We start from the raw sequence: 20605 nt of genomic DNA on the forward strand, positions 1-20605 counted from the left end.
CTGAAATCCAGTTGTACTGTGCTGTTTGCTTAATGATCTAATGCTGGAGGAAAACACTTTAAATCAGTGAGGCATATTTAGGGTAGCCTTTTCTCTACTTTAGGAAAAATATATTGAAATATATTTGCCTTTCTATTATCTGAAAAAAACAAGTTCATCACCTATTAAAATACATAATCATAGTTTTAAAAGCTTGGGTGTCTTTTTTTCTGCCCTGTAGGCTTTTTAAGTACAGATAGACTGATTAACAATTTGGAGTTAGCAGCTTCAAGTGTTGCCTTAAAAAAGAAAGCGCTCCAGTTAGTCTTATACAGAAACTGAATGTGTATTAAACAGACAAGAGACGATCCCAGCGCCTTTTATCTGACACCCTGCTGGATGGAACTTTTTAAAATAAATATCCAACAACAATGAATATCTTTGAACTTTTTTAGTTAACAGACCTTACAGACCTCCTACAGTTCTGCAATAAATATGCTTCAAGAATCAGTGTATCACTTCATAAAACTTAATCATGTCACAATTGCCTTTGTTATTTAGGCCTTCATAGAAGGATGAATGCTACTCGAGACTAAGATCATGCTTTAATAGTTCTTTTCTTTCTTGTGTAAGTAAGCACAGCATCCCTGATTCAGTTCTTTTTTCCTCCACCTGTAGGTGCTTCCAGTAGACTGCTGAGTCAAGTTAAAGCATCAAGTTCAGCAGAGCCTCACATGAAACTCCAGCTTTGCCTTGCTTCAGCTTTTTAAACAAAAACTGCTGTGATTTATGAACCATGGCCGGATGGCCGACTATTCTTTTCACTTAAATTCCAGATTCATATGAATGTATCTGCATTTCTTTTAAATATAAGACTATGAGAGGCACCAACATGCTGAGATGGATTGTCACATCTTATCAGTTCCTAATACAGTATATGCAGTATCTGACAGCCAGCATCCACCCACCCAAATCTGCCTAGTTTGACAATTTCATTTTCACAGATAAACTTTTTAGAAGGCTACCCGCTCCTCTATAGATTACTTTCTCCTTGATATTGCATCAAGGCATGGAAAACTACATGGACCTTTTATTTTCTTTTATCTAAGAAGACTGGAAAAGGGCTGCCAAAATTAAATATGCATCAAAATGAATCTGTGGGGGGAAAAATCCTGTAAAATTCGCCCCTTTGTTCACCATACTTCAAAAGAACAGGTCCAACACTGAGCAAAGAAAAAGTGCTCCTAGTTTGGTTAATGCTCATGTAGCAATAGCAAACACTACAAAACTTAATATTGCCAGCATGTTAGGAGGATCAGTGTTTGACAAGTTTGATGTTTTCATGTTTGCACACAATTTTGTCCAGTATGCCAAGAGTCAATCCCAAATAAACTGAAAATATTACTTCATTCTTTATTATTGAGATTAAATATTGTGAACATTTACTTATTAAGGAAAAACTAAATATTGAACTCAGTGAGACTACTCATGCAAAGCTACTCTCATGCATTAGATGCTGGCATTAGAGATATATATATTTACGTAGACATGGGCCCAGATGCAGCTTCAAAATAAGTTAACTCCATGTGGGCAATATTTTCAACTGGAACAAACTTGGCAGCTCCACTGATGTTAAGTTAATAAATTATACTTAAATTTGAATTTCTATCTCCAGTAAGGAATTTGACAGCTAGTGTGTGATCTTTCACCTGACTCAACAACAAGTCTGAAAGAAATCTCATGTGATGAGGGGAGAACCTTCATTTCTGTGTCTGTTCTGATTAACAGGAAAATTATCTTTCTAGCTTCATCAGCTATCTGAATTTAGCAGTGGTAAAGATAGAGTAAGACTACTTATCTCTGAAATGAAAGGCATTCTGGAAATGTTTCTCAAATCACAAACAGTAGTTCTTGGTCTGGGAGGGTGGGGGAAGACAGGAAGCATCGATTTTCAGCATTATCATAAAAGCACAAACCTTTAAAATGAGCCTCTTTCCCCCCCAATATCATAACTTATTTTGAACAAATATTAACCAGCTTTAAAATAAAAATGCAAAGTAAAATAATTACTACAATTCAGTGTGAATTCATCACCACTCCCTTAAAAGGCACTGATGCACAGCTTATTAGATTGTACACAGAGAAATGTTTAGAAAATGCAGCACATCAATCAGATCCAGGAGCTCCTGAATTCTACATATTCAGCCCTCCATGCTCCCTCACATACATACTCTGCCTCCAGCATGATGTGTCTACCGTCAACTTTCCTCCTGTGCATTCAAGTCCACCCACTGCAACAGCCTTATCACAGTCTCCTCCCCTGAAAACTGTGCATAATTTTATACCAAATTAATGTTTGCAGAGAGCTTTGAATACATTCTGCTTCATAAATAGCAGCATACGTCAAATGTCAAAGGACATTAAACACTGTTTGACCTGTTTTAAGCCTTGACTCACTTCGGCGTTAGTCAAGTATTTCCACTTTGCTGATGAGTAAACTGAGGCACAGAGCTACAAAACACCTCGTTCACGAGCGTGTCCATTTTACCTGCAAAGCCACAGAAAAAGCACTGCATATTATGGTCCCTATGCACAGCAAATCCCTAATTCCCATATCAGATGGGAAAATGTTTTATCTTGAATAAAGACTTAAAAATCAAATCTACTTTAGAGGAAGCTCAGTGTTTGAAGGATTTCCTGATTAAAGTGTGTCATTTGTTATTTTTTGCACAAATTTCCAAGCATCAAGGTGAGAAGAAAAAGTCTTGGTCCCCCCACCCGCCCCCCGTTTATAGGCTCCTATAAAGTAAAGTATCTCAGAAGAAGTGGCATTTCTTTAACATAAGATCAAAGTGCTTTCCTTGTCAGATCTGTCCTGAAAAATAAAGAAAGAAATGACAACTCTTTATACCATTCTGGGGGTAAATCCTGTAGAAATATAACTTAAGGAAAATAAGGGAAGCTTACACTGCTGTGGACTTTCAGCAGTTACAGAAGCATTATTCCCTTATTTTCCCTTTCTGCTGAAACCTTTGTCAGTTTTGCTTCTCACAATGCATCTAGTAAAGACTGTTCTCCTCTAAAGAATGTTTCTTGAAGGAGACTTTGTGCTGGATTAGATGTTAACTCTTTCCCTCCAGCACATTAAATGATGCTTACAGGTGCTGATCTCACATTTAAGTATTCCAGTATGTTGGTGGTAGCCTCTCCTGTCAGCAGTGGAAACTACTAGCTCTTCTGCCATATTTCATTTCATCCCTGCACTCTGCGCTATGCGTCAGAGTCTTTTCTGTAGCCTGCATACTCCATTTGGCCCTGGTCCACATTTTTTCCCTCCCTCCCTAATACTTAAGCCCACACATCCTGTCACCAGACTGCTACTCTACTACTGTGACCTCCTAGCATTCAGCTTCATCCCTCACATTAATCCATTTTGTAACTTGCTCCACACATCCTTCCAATCAACTGCACACTACCCTTTCCTCTCTTCTGTGATGGCAGCACCATCTGCTCCACAGCTCTAATTCCCATTTGCTCTGTTCACCTACTTTTCCATTAGCCCTCCTACTTTCTACACATCCCACCTCCTCCAGTCCCATCAACAGCAAACTGAAGTAGTGAGTGCCTTTTTTGCAAGTTCTTAAAGATGATTTTCTTTTTACAAAGGCTTGATCCTCACTTCTCTCTTCCTACTTGAACTATACTGAACTCATAATTCTAGTTCTGAGATTACAAGTAATTTCCATGAGAACAAACTGTCAAACTTTGGAATACCACTGGCCCTCCGCAAATATTTCCTTAACCTGAAAATTTAGACCTTTTAAGGTTAGAGTTCCTAGTTTGAACTGGTGGGGATAGTTTTTTGTAACACATTGGCTACATCTACACTAGCCAAAACCTTCAAAATGGCTGTGCAAATGGCCATTTCAAAGTTTACTAATGAAGCGTTGAAATACATATTCAGCGCCTCATTAGCATGTGGGCAACTGCGGCACTTCGAAATTGACGTGGCTTGCCGCCGCGTGGCTCGTCCAGATGGGGCTCCTTTTTGAAAGGACCTTGGCAACTTCGAAATCCCCTTATTCCTATGAGCAGATAGGAATAAAGAGACTTTGAAGTAGCCAGGGTCCTTTCGAAAAGGAGCCCCGTCTGGACGAGCTGCACGGCGGCAAGCCGCGTCAATTTTGAAGTGCCGCGGCCACCCGCATGCTAACGAGACACTGAATATGTATTTCAGCGCTTCATTAGTAAACTTCAAAATGGCCATTTGCATGGCCATTTCGAAGTTTTTGGCTAGTGTAGACACAGCCATTATGCAACAGGAACATCTCAGGAGGCTTTTTATCCAAGTGCAAGCCTCTGGATTTTAATACTGTCAAAACAGATATCTGATGGCCCCAAAATCATCTCCGGCAGAGCATCACCTCAAAATAATTTTAGGTGGATTAGCTGAATGCTGATATACTTTGAGAGGTTCAAAACAATCTCAAATATACAGTCACAATCAAAACTAGATTGCTTAGACACTTCTGCTTCCATATACTTACTACTGTGGATCCAGCAGAAGAAGCAGGACGTGGGAGTTACTCAAGGACATATCTGAATATAAGCAATAGGAATACAGAAAATGACAGTCTTCCTCATTTATCTAAACATCAAAAAGTAGACCAGATATATCATCAGTTATAAAATACAAATTTTTTTTTAAGATTCTTTGGCTGGCTTTTTATACAAACAGTAACTTCATTCCCCAGATCTCCCCTCCATACCAGCCCTCATTAACCTCCATGTTATTGCATGACATATTTAACACTGAGTTCCTCCCTTCAGGGCTTATTGACTGAAAAATCACTCTCCTATTAAGTCTTACTGACAAGCTTATAGTTATGAGGCCCAGGCCCAGCAAATTACATATGACATAAATGTCCTTAATCTTAAGCAAAGTGAAAACTTCTCAAATATACACCAACTGAACAATGCACTTTTCCTTCTATTCACAAGATGATTTCAGAAAGCATCCCAGTATCTTAAATCTTGGCATATTCTGACCTTCAAAGTTGCATTAATTTCAGAAGAGATTGTTGTAAAAGTTACTGTTAATTAAAAAAGCATAATTATTCAAAAGCAGTTTACTATTTCTGGGTATACATGCATGCTTATGTGTATGAGTGTTACAAATTAAACTTTATTCGTAACGCAAATACCTCTAATATATTTAAGATGGAAGACTGTTAAATTACTGGTTTTCCAGTAACATCTAAGACTCCCAATTACAGATCAGGAGCTCATTCTGCTAGCCACCATACAAATAAAACAAAGAGATGGTTGCTGCCTTAAAAAGTACTTTTAATGCACCAAGAGCAGAGATGTTCTTATTAAAATTCACTCAGACAGTTGATCTAAAAATGGCCTATTTTTAAGAAAATCGAACATGCACAAAAGTTCATTCTCTCTCTCTCTCTCTTGCTCTCTCTCTCACACACACACAGAGCTCTGTCAGAGAAAAATCAGATGCTGATGTCTGCTTACTGTTGCTGTACAGTGAACAAGTCTATTGAAGGGAAAGGTTGACTTGATAACCAAAGCCAAACACACTATACCGTGCCAGTGAGTTGTAGAGTTTCCTGTGGGGCTGGAAGATTTACCAATTCAGCCTGCCCCTATTCTGTCAACCACTTGCACTCTGCAGCCTACAAGATTTAGTCCATCAACATGGGAGGTCACTTTTGTGGCACTCTGAGAGAAAGATGACCAGGGATATGTAATTTTCAACAATCAGCTGTGTGCACTGAAGTGTGCCACCGATCCTGAGTTGTAGAAGCAAGACAAGGATGGCTTCAGCCTCACCTCCTGTAACTGGGAGGGGAACAGTCCTGTCAGTGGGAAGTTTCCTAATCTCCCCCACCCTCCTCTTCTCCTCAATGGAGGGTGAAAACCTTAGCTCAATAGGATCCCCTCTGCAGCTTGTCCAAGCTCTGTAATGGAGAAATGTTGACTTTAAATACCGAGCAAAACTACTTGCACCCCTCCACACACACACACACACACGCTATTATTTTTAACACATATTTCCGATTTTCGCTCCTTAAGATTTTCCCCATTGATGAGTTACAAACTCATTTGTTTTCTGTTGTTTTTTGCAACAGTATCCTCAGAAATGGTCAGTGGTTTATACTAAAGAAAGATTTTTGAATGGCATGCCAGTGGGAGACAGACTGGGTTTCTGAGGTGCACAATATATACCATTTTGATTTGCCATTCTGCCTATGAAGCTGGTATTGTTGGGAATTATCTTCACAGCTGATCTTTGCTGCCCTGAAAGCTGCAAATGCATTCCTGATTTAGCTTTGCAGTTTGAGCTGTACCTTAGAAGTGGTTATAAGGCTTACACGGGGGCAACATTTGTGGGTAAGCTGTATAGTAATCCCCTCTGCATCTCCTTTGGCTGTGATGACTCTAGAAGATGTTGCAATGACACAAGAGACTAGAGGGCACAGTATGGCCTTATTCAAAAATGCAGAAGACAGGCCAGCGATATATGGTGTAAAGTTATTCATCAAAATGGTCCCCCCCCCGCCTCACCTCTTGAAGTGCTGCTGGAATGTAACAGAACTGTGGTCTCTGACAGGCCCAATGACTGGGCAGCTATCCCACAGAGTGTCTAGAAGAAATTAAGCCATTTCTCAGTCTTACCTTTGCTTTATCTATCTTACAGACATGATCAAAGTGCAGAAAAAAAATAAAATTGTCTCTTTGTGTAAGCTTGTGAAAAGCCACTAAGAGCTACTGGGCTAATGCTATCACTAGGGTCAGCTGCTTCTCCTTTATAAAGAACTATTTCATCCTGTATGTACCTCAGCAGGCAGCAACAGTCTTACTACCTGTAAGGGCATGTGATGCCAATGTTCTCCATTCACATGAGATAGACACTAACCAAATTTCTTCACCTGTACCACTCAATAAAATCACAGAATTTTACACAACTTAACATATTCATTGTTTGAATATGCTGAGAGAGGTATGGTGGGGAAGAAGTCAAGGCTGCACCATGCTGCCAACTACTGCTTTCAGCTGAAGAAAGGGTTTGGTGTGGTAAATGAAGGCATTCGTTCAAAGAACAAATGCAGGAAGGGAAAAGGAAAACAAGTAGATGGGTATGTGCCTTCCATGGTATGGCCTCTGATGGTCAGGGTATTAGCATGAGGCAAAAGCCATTTTCCTGACCAGTCCTGCTGCCATTTTGAAAACAGGTGCAAAGGGGGATGGAAGTTGAACAAGAGGCGGATAGTGTAAGCCAAGAGAGAGGAAGGTGGGGGTTAGAGATTTGGAAAAGCTCCCAGCTCTGTTCAACAAAATTGGCTGCAATTGTGGGATCAGCAGCTAGCACAGCAGTGCAGTACAATAATAAACTGTGAAGACAGAGATTTAATGACAAGGTTCCTTCTTTAAGATCTCCCCCTCAGTCCTGGGCTGGGTTTATGTTGGGAACTGGGCTTGCTTCCCACATGGTGGCCCTGGAGTCCTGAGTCCCAAAGATGTCTTGGCTTTCTGACTGGATCTCTGAGGAGTGTTTTTTCCTGCATTCATCCAGTTCCTCCATGGATGACTATTGCCACTTGTTCTCATGGAATGGGGGATTAAAGAGGCACTGCAGGGGTTGCTGTATGTTCCATAATCTACTTATGTTCAGTGGTGGTGTAACTGCACACTATCCTGCCAGCTCCTCAGAAAAAGTATAGGTTCTATTTTCACAACCAGACTATTACCTGGTGTTCCTAGTTTTAAAGTTAGTTCTCCTGAGCTAATTGCTCTTTTATCCAGCATTGGCCAGTGCCACAGTTGTTTCTCATGGACATCTGATAAGCAGTACTAGAAACAGATCATTATTCAGATGTCTGGCTCCAATAGCTTGCTACATAGATTCTTCTCCCCAGTTGGCAAGGAGATCTAGGGGCACAGCACAGTTCCATGTGACTGCTCCAAGCATGTTGTAAAGACTGCTGTAAGTCCAACATACCAGAAACCAACAGGACAACTTTAAATCCATGCCACCTTTTAAACAGGGAAGGGGCAATCCATTCACCTTGATCCCACATTAGTAGAGGGCACACTGGTAAACAGAACAGGTTGGTTACAGATATCTGCAAAGCCATGCGGACACCATTTGGAGGAGGCCACTGCAATATCATTGTACTCATATGAACAACACACCAAACTAACTCACTTTGCACCAAATTTAGTACACTTTGGCTGTGTCTACACTACCACCTTCCTTCAAAGGAAGGCTGGTAATTAGGGTGTTGGGAGTTTGCTAATGAAGTGCTGTGCTGCATACACAGCACTTCATTAAGCAAACTACCCCCCCCACAGCAACTTTGAAGTTTTAAACTTCGAAGTACCGGTGCACGTCTAGTCGTGGCTCACCCGCCAGTACTTCGAAGTGATGGGGCAACTTCGAAGTCCCTTTACTCCTCTGGAGTACACAAAATGCCTCAAAAGGCAAAAGGAGTAAAGGAACTTTGAAGTTGCCCCAGCACTTTGAAGTACTGGCACATGAGCAGCGGCTAGACGCGCACCGGTACTTCGAAGTTTAAAATTTCCAAGTTGCCATGGGGGGGAATTTGCTTAATTAAGGGCTGTGTATGCAGCACAGCACTTTGTTAGTAAACTCCCAACACCCTAATTACCATCCTTCCTTCGAAGGAAGGTGGTAGTGTAGACAAGCCGTTTGAAAAAGCACTCCAGAGATCATGATAACTGAAGAGTTAGTGTGCTGTGATGGGTTCTGTTGTGTGTGCAGGCATTTTCTGACCAGATCAAGTCAAGTAAGTGCACATTAATTACCCACTCACTCCCAGCAGACAAATGCTTACATTACCACCATATTTGCAGTTCGCTACACAGTGGTAGGTGGTATCTGTGGCATCTTAGTGGGGGTGATTATCAAAAGATGTCTATGGGTATTTTTACACTGCAGTAAATGCCTACAGCTGCCCCATATCAGCTTACTTGGGCTCAGGGAGTTATAAAATTGAAGCATAGCCATGCAGGCTCGGGTTGGCAATTTTATAGCCCCACTGCCTGAGGCCCATAATCCTGAGCCAGCTGACGTAGGCCAGCCACAGGTATTTAATTATGAAATAGACATACCATATGTTAAAAAAAAATACTACACAACACAGGTAGGTGTGCATAGTACAAAATGGGGAATATTAACATATCTTGTTGCAACTCCACAGCACTACAGAAATCCAACTGAGAGGAAACCTCTCTTCCCAGCTGGGGAGGGGCATCCTTACCTAGTAAAAACTGACCCAGGTTGGTTGGCATTACAAGTGGGGGCTCATCTGGGATGAACTGCTGGAAGGTCTCAGAAGCTCAGGAAGTACCTCCTCAGCCCAGGGAAGCATGTAATCCCCAGAGACAGTGAGACCAGATACTAGGGTGAGTGAAGTCTCAGCTCTCCAGCCTTAGCTGGGAACCAACTGGCCTTTAACTCATGTGGTAGAGTGCAGGGCTTTAGCCCCTAGAGTTACAGATTCAATCTCTTGTGCTGACAGCCTGGGTTAGTTGGCTTTACACCTAGCCCTTTAGCCACTTCCAGAAATGCAGTAGCTTTGAAATAAGCTACCGTCCTCTCAGCAGAATACCCAAGGAGGTTTGTGGGTCACACTCAGTTTATACGCCAGACGTCCCATATATTGATTATTGTTGGACAGATTCCCTAAGAAAAATTGCTGTTTACACTCCATTTATTTTCCAAATACATAAACACAAGGGTGCCGTACAAATATTAAAACTGGTATTTTATTTCTCTTCTGAGAATTTGAATTCATATTCCCAGAAGTTAATTTGCTGCTCAGACTCTAATGAAGAGTATGAAATAGTTAGCCTTATATTTGTATTTCAGAACAAAATATTTCATTTGCATATGCAGTTTACAAATGTGGCTGAAGTTGATTTATCATCCACATTTCTTAACATAATTGTGTTAAATCTGAAAAATTACATCCAGAGAAAAACAATAGTTTTTTTAATTTTCTTAGATTATTGTATATGTCATTATAAATGTTTGAAGAACATCAGGGCATAAACATTAATTCATATATTAATTAATTTCTTTTAGCTACTTGATCTTGGGAACGAGTTCAAAGTATGTAAAAGCTGCAATCTGATTTTTGACAACCGCTTAATATGTTAAAAAATTTATACTACACTACAGACATTTGTTTCCTACAAGGTATTCAGTTGGAAAGCTTCTAGTTAACTTGACCTAAAAATCAGAGGCACATTAAATGCTTAAATCCCAGCCCACTGTTTGCAGTATTTTCATGCTAAGAGTATCTGAAAGGCAGGCTTCCCTGTGCTGAATTAAGTAAATGAGGTCTAAAGTGCTGCTTACCTACAAGCACTGAGTTATTTCCAATCCGATAATGCTGTTCAGCCTTTGTATCAAAGCAGTCCTGACAGTTCTCGTTTTAAATAGCATCCACAGTTTCTTCCCATAGAAGAACAAGATGCCAAACTCAGTGCAAATGGAGAAATTATGTCAGTGCTAGACTAAACATAAATGAATCCTGTCAAGTTCACTCCATATGAAAGGTGAACTGCAGCTATGTAGGGTAAGTCTATAGAGCCTGCAGAAGCAAGCTTCTCAGACCCCTTCAACAGACTCAGAGCAGCAGGGCTCACTCTAGCACTCTTAAAATAGCTGTTTAGACAATGTTTTGAAGCTTTTTGTCAAAGCTCCAACTTTACATATAGAGCGCATGAACATTTAGGCAGTGTAGAGGTAATATAATAGTGTTAAAGATATACCGTAATCATGCAGATAAGTAGAGGAGCCGCCACAAAAGGATGTTCAGAGACTGCTTAAGGGAATATGGGCATATAATAAGAGAATATGTTTCCTCTGCCAAGAATATGCTATGTTTTTCTTATTTGTCAGGGTAGCTTCTGAGGCCTGAACCACTCATTAGCCTCCAAGACCTGGTTCACAAGAGCTCAGCTCCACTCTGAACCTGTCTCATAGATCTCTATATAGGTAGAGGCGCACAAAGTACACATGAGTTCATCAGGATCAAGCATAGGAACTGGTTACAAGGAATACCCAACATTCAAAGTCATACAATGAACCTCTTGTTTTTATTTACATTTACACATTACACTGTGTTTGTTATATGTTGTATCGCACACTTTGGGAATGGCTTGGTTACTTTGTAGGGACACATTTTCTGTCCATGCACAGTCCAGGTATGGCTTAGTCTTTATCTCATCTTTATCTTGCCAATTCATCTTTTCCACATCTGTGATTTTTCTTGGCATCTTTATCTTACCTAGCACAAACATTATTTACAGCTTGCTGATCTATTTACCTTCCTAACGCTGTCTCCCAAAAAATGAGGCCTCACCCATGTCTAATTACTCATGTTATGCCAAGCCTACAATATTATTCAAGAAGTCCCTAAAAAAGTTATGAATCTTCTCAACTGTTGGAGGGAGGTGCTGCACGGACAGCCTGAAACACTGGAATTCTCTGTGTATCCATTCAGCCACTGGCATTTCTGCTCAGACTTTTGAAAGTGGAGCCATTTAATAGCATAATATAGTATTTATAAACATGGCAGCATTGCTTGGAGAAAGAGGTAGTCTCTAAGCGTAGGATGGTCCAAACTCATTTAGCTTTCTATGTCTGGGTCTACACTTACTCCCCAACTTCAAAGGGGGCATGTTAATCAGGCCAATGGGAAATTACTAATGAAGAGCTGCAGTGAATATGCACCACTTCATTAGGATAATTCTCCCCTGCAGCAACTTCAGTGTCAAACTTCGAAGTGCCGGCATGAGTGTAGAAGCCAAGAGGGAACCAATGGAGCTCATAAAGTATTGGTATGATGTAACAACAATGCTTTCATTTCATATCCATGACTACCCCTCATGTTTATTGTTTTTTTTAAAAATAGGCATAATATAATATGTCTGCCACTTCAGACTATTTGTTTTGCTGACCAATGCTATCTTGTCTAAGTGACTATCTGAATCTGTATTTCAACACCATTGATCCTGACAACTGAATTTCTAAGGATACCTCATCTTTATAACCAGCAAAGAGCAAATCAGGGATTACTATCTTTCCCATTACCTCCTGTAGTTGAGACTAATGCATAAGAAGAGATTTTGTTTCTCTGTAACAATCTTATCAATCAGTGCTTTTTTTATTTTATTTTATTTTTTTGTGCTGGTACTCAGCAGCCTCAGTCACAAGACTGGCTGGAGAGAGGGTGGATAGAAAGCTGGCTGAGTACCAGCTCTTTTTTTTTTTTTTAAATTACAAAAAAAGCTCTGCATTTAATTCCAAATATTCCACCAGATACAATCATTTTATGACAGGCTTCAGTCTTCTCAGATTCTAAGAACTTTTTTAAATTCATTTTTAGTGTCAGCTTTTTGCTTTTCATCATCTCTCTTAGTGATGCTAATTTCCATGTTACTTTTCATCTGCCATAGCTTTTTGCTCCTTTCTGTTTGTTTCAGATGGGCCTATTTTATACTCTGCTCCTCAATAATGCTTGTGATTTGGCGGGGGCTCAGGGTGGTAACTTCTGAGCATATTTTAATAAACTCCATGATTAGATTAATTATTTCAAATTATTATCTCATGGGTAATTATATTCTAATATGATTATTTATTTTGCATAAAAATCACCCTTCCCAACTTTTAGCAAAAGCTTTGGTATGATCCCACCCAAGATTATATGAACTAATTAAATCATTATATTTTAGGCTACAAACTTAAAGGGGCAGCATCATTTTTTTCTCCAGTGATTAAAATAATAATAAAACTTGATCTCAGCTGGAAACCTGTTGCCCGTGATATCCCTTTACAAGGGTCATGTTGACTCTTCCCCAAAATATCATGTTCATCTGTGTGTCTGGCCATTCTGTTCTTAACTATAGCTTAAATTGATTTGCCTGGTACTGAATTTAGACCTGCAGGACTGTAATTGTCAGGATCACTTCTGGAGCCTTTAAAAAAAAAAAATCAATGTTACATTAGGTAACCTCCAATCATTTGGTACAGAGTCTAATTTAATCAATAGGTTACATACCACAGTTAGTAGTTCTGCATTTTCTACTTTTGATTTATATTCACACATATTCTATTCCAGGTCCTTCTCCCCTCTATAAGCCAATGTAAATAATGTATCCCTTATTGCAGCTTGCTGCTGCCAGCCTTGTTTTAATCCACCATGCTGCTGAAAATGGTAGGCTGGGTGTAGTATTCATCTCTTCTCATGAGCAGAGGTTTGTAGCAATACATAGCTCCTTACCTTAAATTGCACCAATACCACATGTGCTCACTGAAAAAACTTCTCTCATGTAGCCCTGGTTTATAAACATTAAAAGTTTCCAAAAGTAAATGTCTTGTCCTTCAGTTTAAAATTGCATGTTCTATTAACTGTGCATTAATAAATCCACTGTCTCTAAGTCAGTATTACATATGTGATGGGGTGTTACTAAAATAGTGTGGTATTGACATCTTGTGGCATAAGTAAGTCACTACACGAATCAGTTTCAACAATAATGCTTTTTGAAAACTCAGGTTAGATATATGCCTTATATTAGCCGGAGAGTGAAAACTTCTGCTGTAGAACAGCTCATTTTGTCAATTACAGAATGATTTCAACATTTGCATAAATGAGCTATTTTGAAATAGTCTTCCTGTCTTTCCCTTTACAAATGAAAAAAAGCTATTTTCTTTTACTAGCCGGCGTTTTTATGCATTCTACCCCAGAGGGGAGTGAGAAGATAATGCCAGAAATGTAGGTGTACAAGCCTATAACATACAAGAGAGACAGATGTTCAAATCTGTAGCCAAAGTTCTTTAGAAAAGCCTTGATATTTGTGCAAGAATAAATTGATCATCTAGCTGTTTAGAAAGAACAAATTTCCAAGAGGTGACCTAGTTCTTCATTCCACATAGCTACTATGATAGACCCCAGCCGGCTACAGCAGCCTTGTGAACAGGGAGATACGTTGGTAGCTGGGTGTGTGCCTTTATGTTTCCCAGAGACTGAGGCTTATGCGGGGTCATCTAGCCTATTGGAAGCTGAGGGACTGGCCAGGCACAGCTCGGGGGCAGGGGGTGGTCCATTAAAATAACACAGTCCCCAAGTGACTACAGGGGACAACTAAAGAGAAAACAGGAACAGGTGTGAGGGTCAAAGGGCAAAAATAAGGGAGCTGGAGGGGGATACTGAGCAGAGCACCCCGGACAGCACACGCTGCTCCTTAAAGGTATCGAGGGAGACAGAAGATGCTGTGCAGAGGAACTCTGCCCAGATTTTGTGAATGGATGGAAGAACGGAAGTAGGCCCCACAGTCGCAGTCCCCCATCTCAGCCAGCTGCCACCTATCAGCAGCAGGCTTAACTAGCACCTGCTGCCAATTTAGTACCTGTGGCAAACTGAGGCCTGTGAGACCCTTCAAACTTAACAGCCACAGCTGCCTATGGTCCCTGGGCCAGAACCCAGTACGTGTGGGAGGGGTCTGGGTTCCCCCAGACAACCCCACACCCCAGGACAGCCCAGGAGGGCAGGAAGAGACTAGCAACCCCCAAGAGGGAGGGTCTCCTCCACTAATGACTGTACTTTGGACTAGCCAGTGATGAGAATGGCTCAGTGATGCTGTGACCCAAGCCTCTGAGAGAGCAGGAGGCAGAGCAGGGAACACAGCAGGCCTCTGAGGCTGCATTTGAAACTGCCACATAGTACAGGACCCGAAAAGGACAAACCAGGGGCGTTGGCACACTACTGTAATCTTTTCTTTGTATTCTCTGAAAACCCAGCATCTCGCCCGTTCTTATGGCAGCTACCCACCCAGCAGAGTAACACAGAACTGCCACTTACTGACAATAGAAAGGGCACTGAAGGGCTTCCTTTCTGTTGTGTGGAAAGCGGCTTTAGCTAGCTACAAAGCTGCCTCAACTTTAGTATGATGCCAAGCAACTGCTGGCTGTAGCTATCATTTGGCTCCATGGAGGAGAAGGAAAAGCAATGCTGCCATCATCAGGGAAGCAAAGGCACTTCCATAGGGACTTCAAATTAGTGGAATTTCTTTTCAAATCTATTTCTTCTTACTGGTTTTTTTCCACTGCTTATTAATGTTTGCCAAAACAAATCTGAAGTGTCACAATATGAAGTTATTGTGATTTTTGTTATTACTGGGAGCAAGGAGAAGCCTGTAGCTGTCCATTAATATCTGTGAAATACTTTGAGGTGCAGAGGATTTTTAATTAAAACTCTATTTTATGTAATAATAGCCATTTCTGGACCTTTTTGCCACTCCTCTTAAAAGTATTAATAATTGATTCCCTGCTCACACTATATGACTGCAGCGTTAACTATTTGTGACAGGTATTCTAAAGAGATCTTTCTTGGATTTTTAATGCTCAGCTGCATACTACTATGAAAATGCAGATTTCTTGGATTCCCCTGCCTTTTTTTTTCCTTGAGGTCTTTTCTCACTTTTTATATTCACGCTTTTTAGCTGCTTCTTGCTCTTATATGTGCACACAAGATATTACAGCTAACACTGGTGTTAAAATATAATGACTGCCGAGCATTATATACAGGGGGGTTTCATTTTGTGGTATTTTGTCTTCATAGTTGTAAGTGCATGAAACCACCTACAATTGATCTGAATGAACTGGATAGATGATTGTAGTACATAAACAGAATGATCACGAAAGAATTTGCAGCTGAGCTTGATAGAAAAAAATATGAATTTCCTACTCAAATTAAAAATGCAACAATAATAAAATCCCACTTTTTGTTTAAGGAGATGGCACTAAGGTGTCGCCACCCACTTAGTGACATAGACAGTGGCTTTTTTATGATGGTACGTGCCAGTACAGCCTACTGCCACCTTTTTTCAGAGTTGGGCCAGGATCTGGAGCCCCTGCGAGCCCTGCAACAGCATGGGAGAGGAGCCAGAGCCACCGCTGGCCCTGTAGCAGCGTGCGGCAGGAACTGAAGCCCCTGAACCCCGCACCATAACAAGGCTGGGAGCTGGAGTCCTCACCACCCCTCTGGCAGACCCCAGTTGTGAGAACCTGGTGGGGGGTAGTGGAGAGGCAAGGAGCCATATCAGCTCCTCTTTCTTACAAAAAAATTATTGGACTTAGCTAAATACAAGACTCAAGTGAAACCTCATATCCAGTCATTTAGCACCCTACAATACTTCTCTGGGTGTAAGATTTCACTGGTGTGCATTGGTAGTCTTTTCCAGTAGATACAGGCTTTGCATTTCTATATCAGACCATTTGTACACACTGACATGCTAGAAAAGACAGGCAGACATGTAGAAAATGTTTGGCTTAGTTACTGTTATTTGCAAATAGTTTTTCAGCTACTATTAAATACATTAAATAATGATGAACCAGAACAGCTGGTGACTGCTGTGAAGGAGAAAAAAGGTGCACACACCACACACTCAAGTTCTTCATGCTGTTATAGGTCAAGTTTAGCTAATACATGCTGCAAGGGCTACCTGCAGCACGCGCAGAGGCAAGCACTTGTGTGAGAGTCAGCTAATCCAACCAGTATTTTTATTTTCTCTGTCAAGAACTCTAGAGAACCCCAGTCCCCTCCAACACACTACACAGAAAATGGTAACCTGTGCAGAAATTAGCAGTACCTTCAGTGCTGGTGCAGAGCACAATTAGTGCCTCATTTTGAAATGAAACCTGATGGGACAGATTGTGACACTGTACCAGTCTTTGGGCATCCCAAGGCAGCATGCCTAAGATCTGCATTACCTTCTGTCTCAGTAATGTTCTTAGGAGAAGTCCTCCTGAGACAGAAAATCCTCTGTGATTCCAGAAGTTAACTGCCAAACAGGACCCAAGGTCAGCTGTGGGAGATGCTGACAGCTGGAGGTTAATTCGGTGCAGCTCAGAAGGAAAAGAATCAAGGGAGTTGGGTTAACGAGAAGCCAGAAAGCTGTGGGGAATCACAGAACTTGCCCTCAGTGGTTTGTACTTTTTGTTGCATTTTTGAGATTACTGTTTGTAAATGATGTGGAAGGAAAGTGCAGCTAGAGCCCTTATGCATAGTGGTGTTTCTCTGGATTAATCCACACCTCTAAAAAAATCCTGTCTTCAAAGGGTGATTGGTTGTGTTCAGCCTTCACGCTGATAATATTTTCAGGCATCTCAGCTGGGGTCCTTCCTGCAGTGTAGTGATCCCCACATACCTATAAGGTTTGGGTCACAGACCCCCTATAGTAGCACTTAGGCCACATACGCAGAGAAAGAACGAGTCTCTGCCACAACCAGAGCTGAGAGCAACCTGGCTTTTAGCTCAAACTGCAGAAGTTCATGCACTGAGCTCCAGAGGTCCCAGATCCAAATCTGCTTGTGGATAGTTAACAAGGGGACATGTGCAGAAGCGGTGATGGGGAATCTTGGAGTTGCTTTCTCACATAGCCTGTTTGTGGCAAGTTGCATGTCAGATATTTCATAGGCTGAATTCTTCTTTATCCTTCAGTCTCACAGAGCACTGAACTGACCGCAAGATACATTCCCTTATTTCCTGTGCCAACCAGAACTTGTCCACTGCTTGCTGCTTGTTCAGAATGCAGCATAATGCTCTACACTTGCCCTTGTTGTCTTGAGTCAGCATGACAGCTCACTGCATTCCCCTTAAGTTCTCCGCTGTCACGATCAGACAACAAACAGGCTCCTTATACTAACCTTCCCCTCAAAGCATGCCTCAAAAAGTGATCATGTTTTACCTTCCCTAATCCTAAACAGGAGGAAGGGGGGTTCTCAAAGCATAGATTCCCTACCCTGACTTTTATGCAGTTTTTCCCTGTCACTGTTTTGCATATGGAAGGAGAGCACTCAGTCTTTTGAAATTAGGCTCCTCTTGTTATGTGATTTACTTTCCACATGACTCTGGCCCAATTCGCCGCTGAGTCACATTAGGCACAGGCAGTCTGACTCATTGAGGTAAAAGCCACACCAGCATGAAACTGCTGAAGAATCAGGGCCTTATAAATTTACAGTTACAAATAATGCATTACATTATCCCCTCTCCCATCTTTTTTTCCCCCATTTTTTAATACAAAGCATTTGGTCATCTGTTTTTCACATGCCCGCCCCTGAAATCCCCAGCTATGTGAACAATGCACAAACACTACTAAAAACCCACAACAGAAAGTTACACAGATTTCAGAAATACTTGTGTTGACTACAACTTGAGGTTATGTTTCTGTACTGAAAGAGGTCTCAGAAGTATCTTACAGTTTTGAGTGCTCTGTTGTACTGTGTGGATAAGGCTTTGCACTCCTATAGAGTTGCTGTGTTGTGTCACACTTAGAACAGTTATTACAGGTTTTAGTTAGCTGGATGACCACTTATCATGAGTGTAGCCAAGTTTCCTTCAGTCCCACAAAGTTTGTTTACAGTCACCAGTGTTGGTTCTCAGTGTCCTGTGGTGTTATTTAGCTGCAATTTACTCATAAATGTCTTCTAAGAAAGATCCCAGTAAGCAACTGAAGCATTGGTATTGTTACTGGACAATATTGACCTCCCATAGTCAGGAAAATTCTCTTAGCCAGCACCAGTCAGGTCCCAAGGGTGCCGGACTAGAGAGCTTTAGCATGTAGAAGCAAGAATATAGCCTCATAGGAAAAGGAAAGTCATGGAGGAAAGCCATCACACTCACCAGGCTGTTCATTTTTGAAGACGATGAGCTAGCTCTCTGCTTCCGCAAACTATGATGATCTTCTGTGTTTCCATCCTTCGGTTTTAAGATCATCCTGCTGCTTCCAGCATTGCCTTCTGAAGAGGACCTCAGGCGCTTCTCTATGAGTTTGCCTTCTCGGTAAGGACTAAAGCTACTGGCAAGATTAACTATAACAAAGAAGAAATTACAGTTAGATACAGGTATTCCCAAAAAGTGTTTTCTTCAGAACAAAGTCATTTTATTTGAAATACTCATGGTAAGTGACATCTATTCAGCTACTTATTATATATCTGTGCTGCTTGTCTGTACTAGTAATACGTAAAATTATCAGGGCAATACAAGCCCGCCAACCTACTGGACTTTTCCTAAGAGTCTAATTCTGTATGTCCACCTACTGAATCAGTCCTCATGTTCCTAAGATGCAGAAGTTCCTCCACTTGTTCCCTGTTTAACTCTTATCACCTTTGGGCACTGTCCTGTTCAAGTGTTGCACCCACCCCCACCCCCACTGCAGGAATTACTTCCAGGTAATCCACTGGTGCAGAGAACCTAACTGGCTTCCCCACTCCTCAGGGCAGAGTCAGGCCCCCAGAAAAACAAGAGCTGTCATGTTGTGCCTTACACACTTTCCTGCATGGCAGGCAGGCACTCATTTCAGGTCTCAAGTTTCATTCAGGACTACTGTATGAAGCTCGGCATACGGGGCTGGGCGTCCATTTTATTTCCCCACTTCTGCACCACAGCTGTTCAAAGCAAAGCAAGGTGACCTGGCAGCTGCCTTCGTCTGTTATGCAACTGGGAGGCTCAATCACAACTACCAGCCCCAGATAAATGAGTATGGTGGTGGTGGGGGATGAGAAAGAAATAGATGTTCAGTTGTGCAGGTGCAGGGGATATGTTTTAATGAGAGGAGAAGCACAATAGCAGAGCAAACCTTGTTCTATAAAACCCTTCCTCATTTTCTTATTGTAGAATGGGAAGATATTAGTCCAAATTTTTTTTTATATATATCTTTACTAACACACAAATACATACACTTGCTACATTGGATCATGGAATCCATTTCTCGTCTAGTCCACTACCCCATCTACAACAAAGCATTTCAAATAAAAATATTAATGACAAGCAAAGCACATTTCCTTGTGTTTAATTCACATAAGCCTTTTATACTTGGATTTTCCACTGATTACAGTTCATATTTTTGATACTTCACAATATGAATTATAAGCCAGTGCCATGCTGCAGCCATGGAGTATAATTATTATTCAACCATTTCAACAAAATGGTCATAGAGCTTGCACAAGGTCACATTAGGCAGAGCTGGCAATAGAAGTCAAATCTTTAAGATAACAAAAGCAATCCTGGTCATTTTCTTTCACGATCTTTCAAAAGAAATATGCAAAATTAGGTAGTTATATAACTCAAGCTAATACAGTGCAGCCCAATGTCACTCTTTTACCATTAGACTACACTTATGGTGCATCTATAATGGAACCAAACTCCAGCACTCTGCTCAGGTCAGCTGATTCAGGTTAGCAGGGTGAACATGATGGGGCTAAATACTGTGGAGTAGACATTTGGTCCAGACTTTTAAACCTGGTAAGAGTGGTAGGTCTCAGAGCCTGAACATCTACATTGCAATTTTTATCCTTGCAGACCAAGTGCCATGAGCCTCAATTGACTCACTCTGAGACTGAGTGCCCCAGTTTCTTATTGCAGTGTAAATATAACCCTAGGAGCTCTTTATTTTGCTATACTGCTGTCCTAATAGATGTGATTCTTCAGTGCAAGTACCACAATGTCACACTTTTACAATCAGCCATCTATGGTTCCATTCCTGCAGATAACCTGAACAGGGGCACTGCTGGATTTGG

At 41.1% G+C, this 20605-nt stretch overlaps 1 protein-coding gene across 2 annotated transcripts in view; it reads right to left on the reverse strand.

The window, feature by feature from the left end:
* Window positions 1–20605, reverse strand: part of CCSER1 (coiled-coil serine rich protein 1) — a 1054165-nt gene that overhangs the window by 927040 nt on the left and 106520 nt on the right. For both annotated transcript variants that reach the window (XM_074993602.1, XM_074993603.1), the window contains exon 3: window positions 18711–18898. In XM_074993602.1, the coding sequence (XP_074849703.1) occupies window positions 18711–18898 (188 nt within the window). The remainder of the gene's footprint in view (window positions 1–18710; window positions 18899–20605) is intronic.

The sequence above is a fragment of the Carettochelys insculpta genome, chromosome 4 (assembly GCF_033958435.1).
Source record: "Carettochelys insculpta isolate YL-2023 chromosome 4, ASM3395843v1, whole genome shotgun sequence".
Classification (NCBI taxonomy): Eukaryota; Metazoa; Chordata; order Testudines; family Carettochelyidae; genus Carettochelys; species Carettochelys insculpta.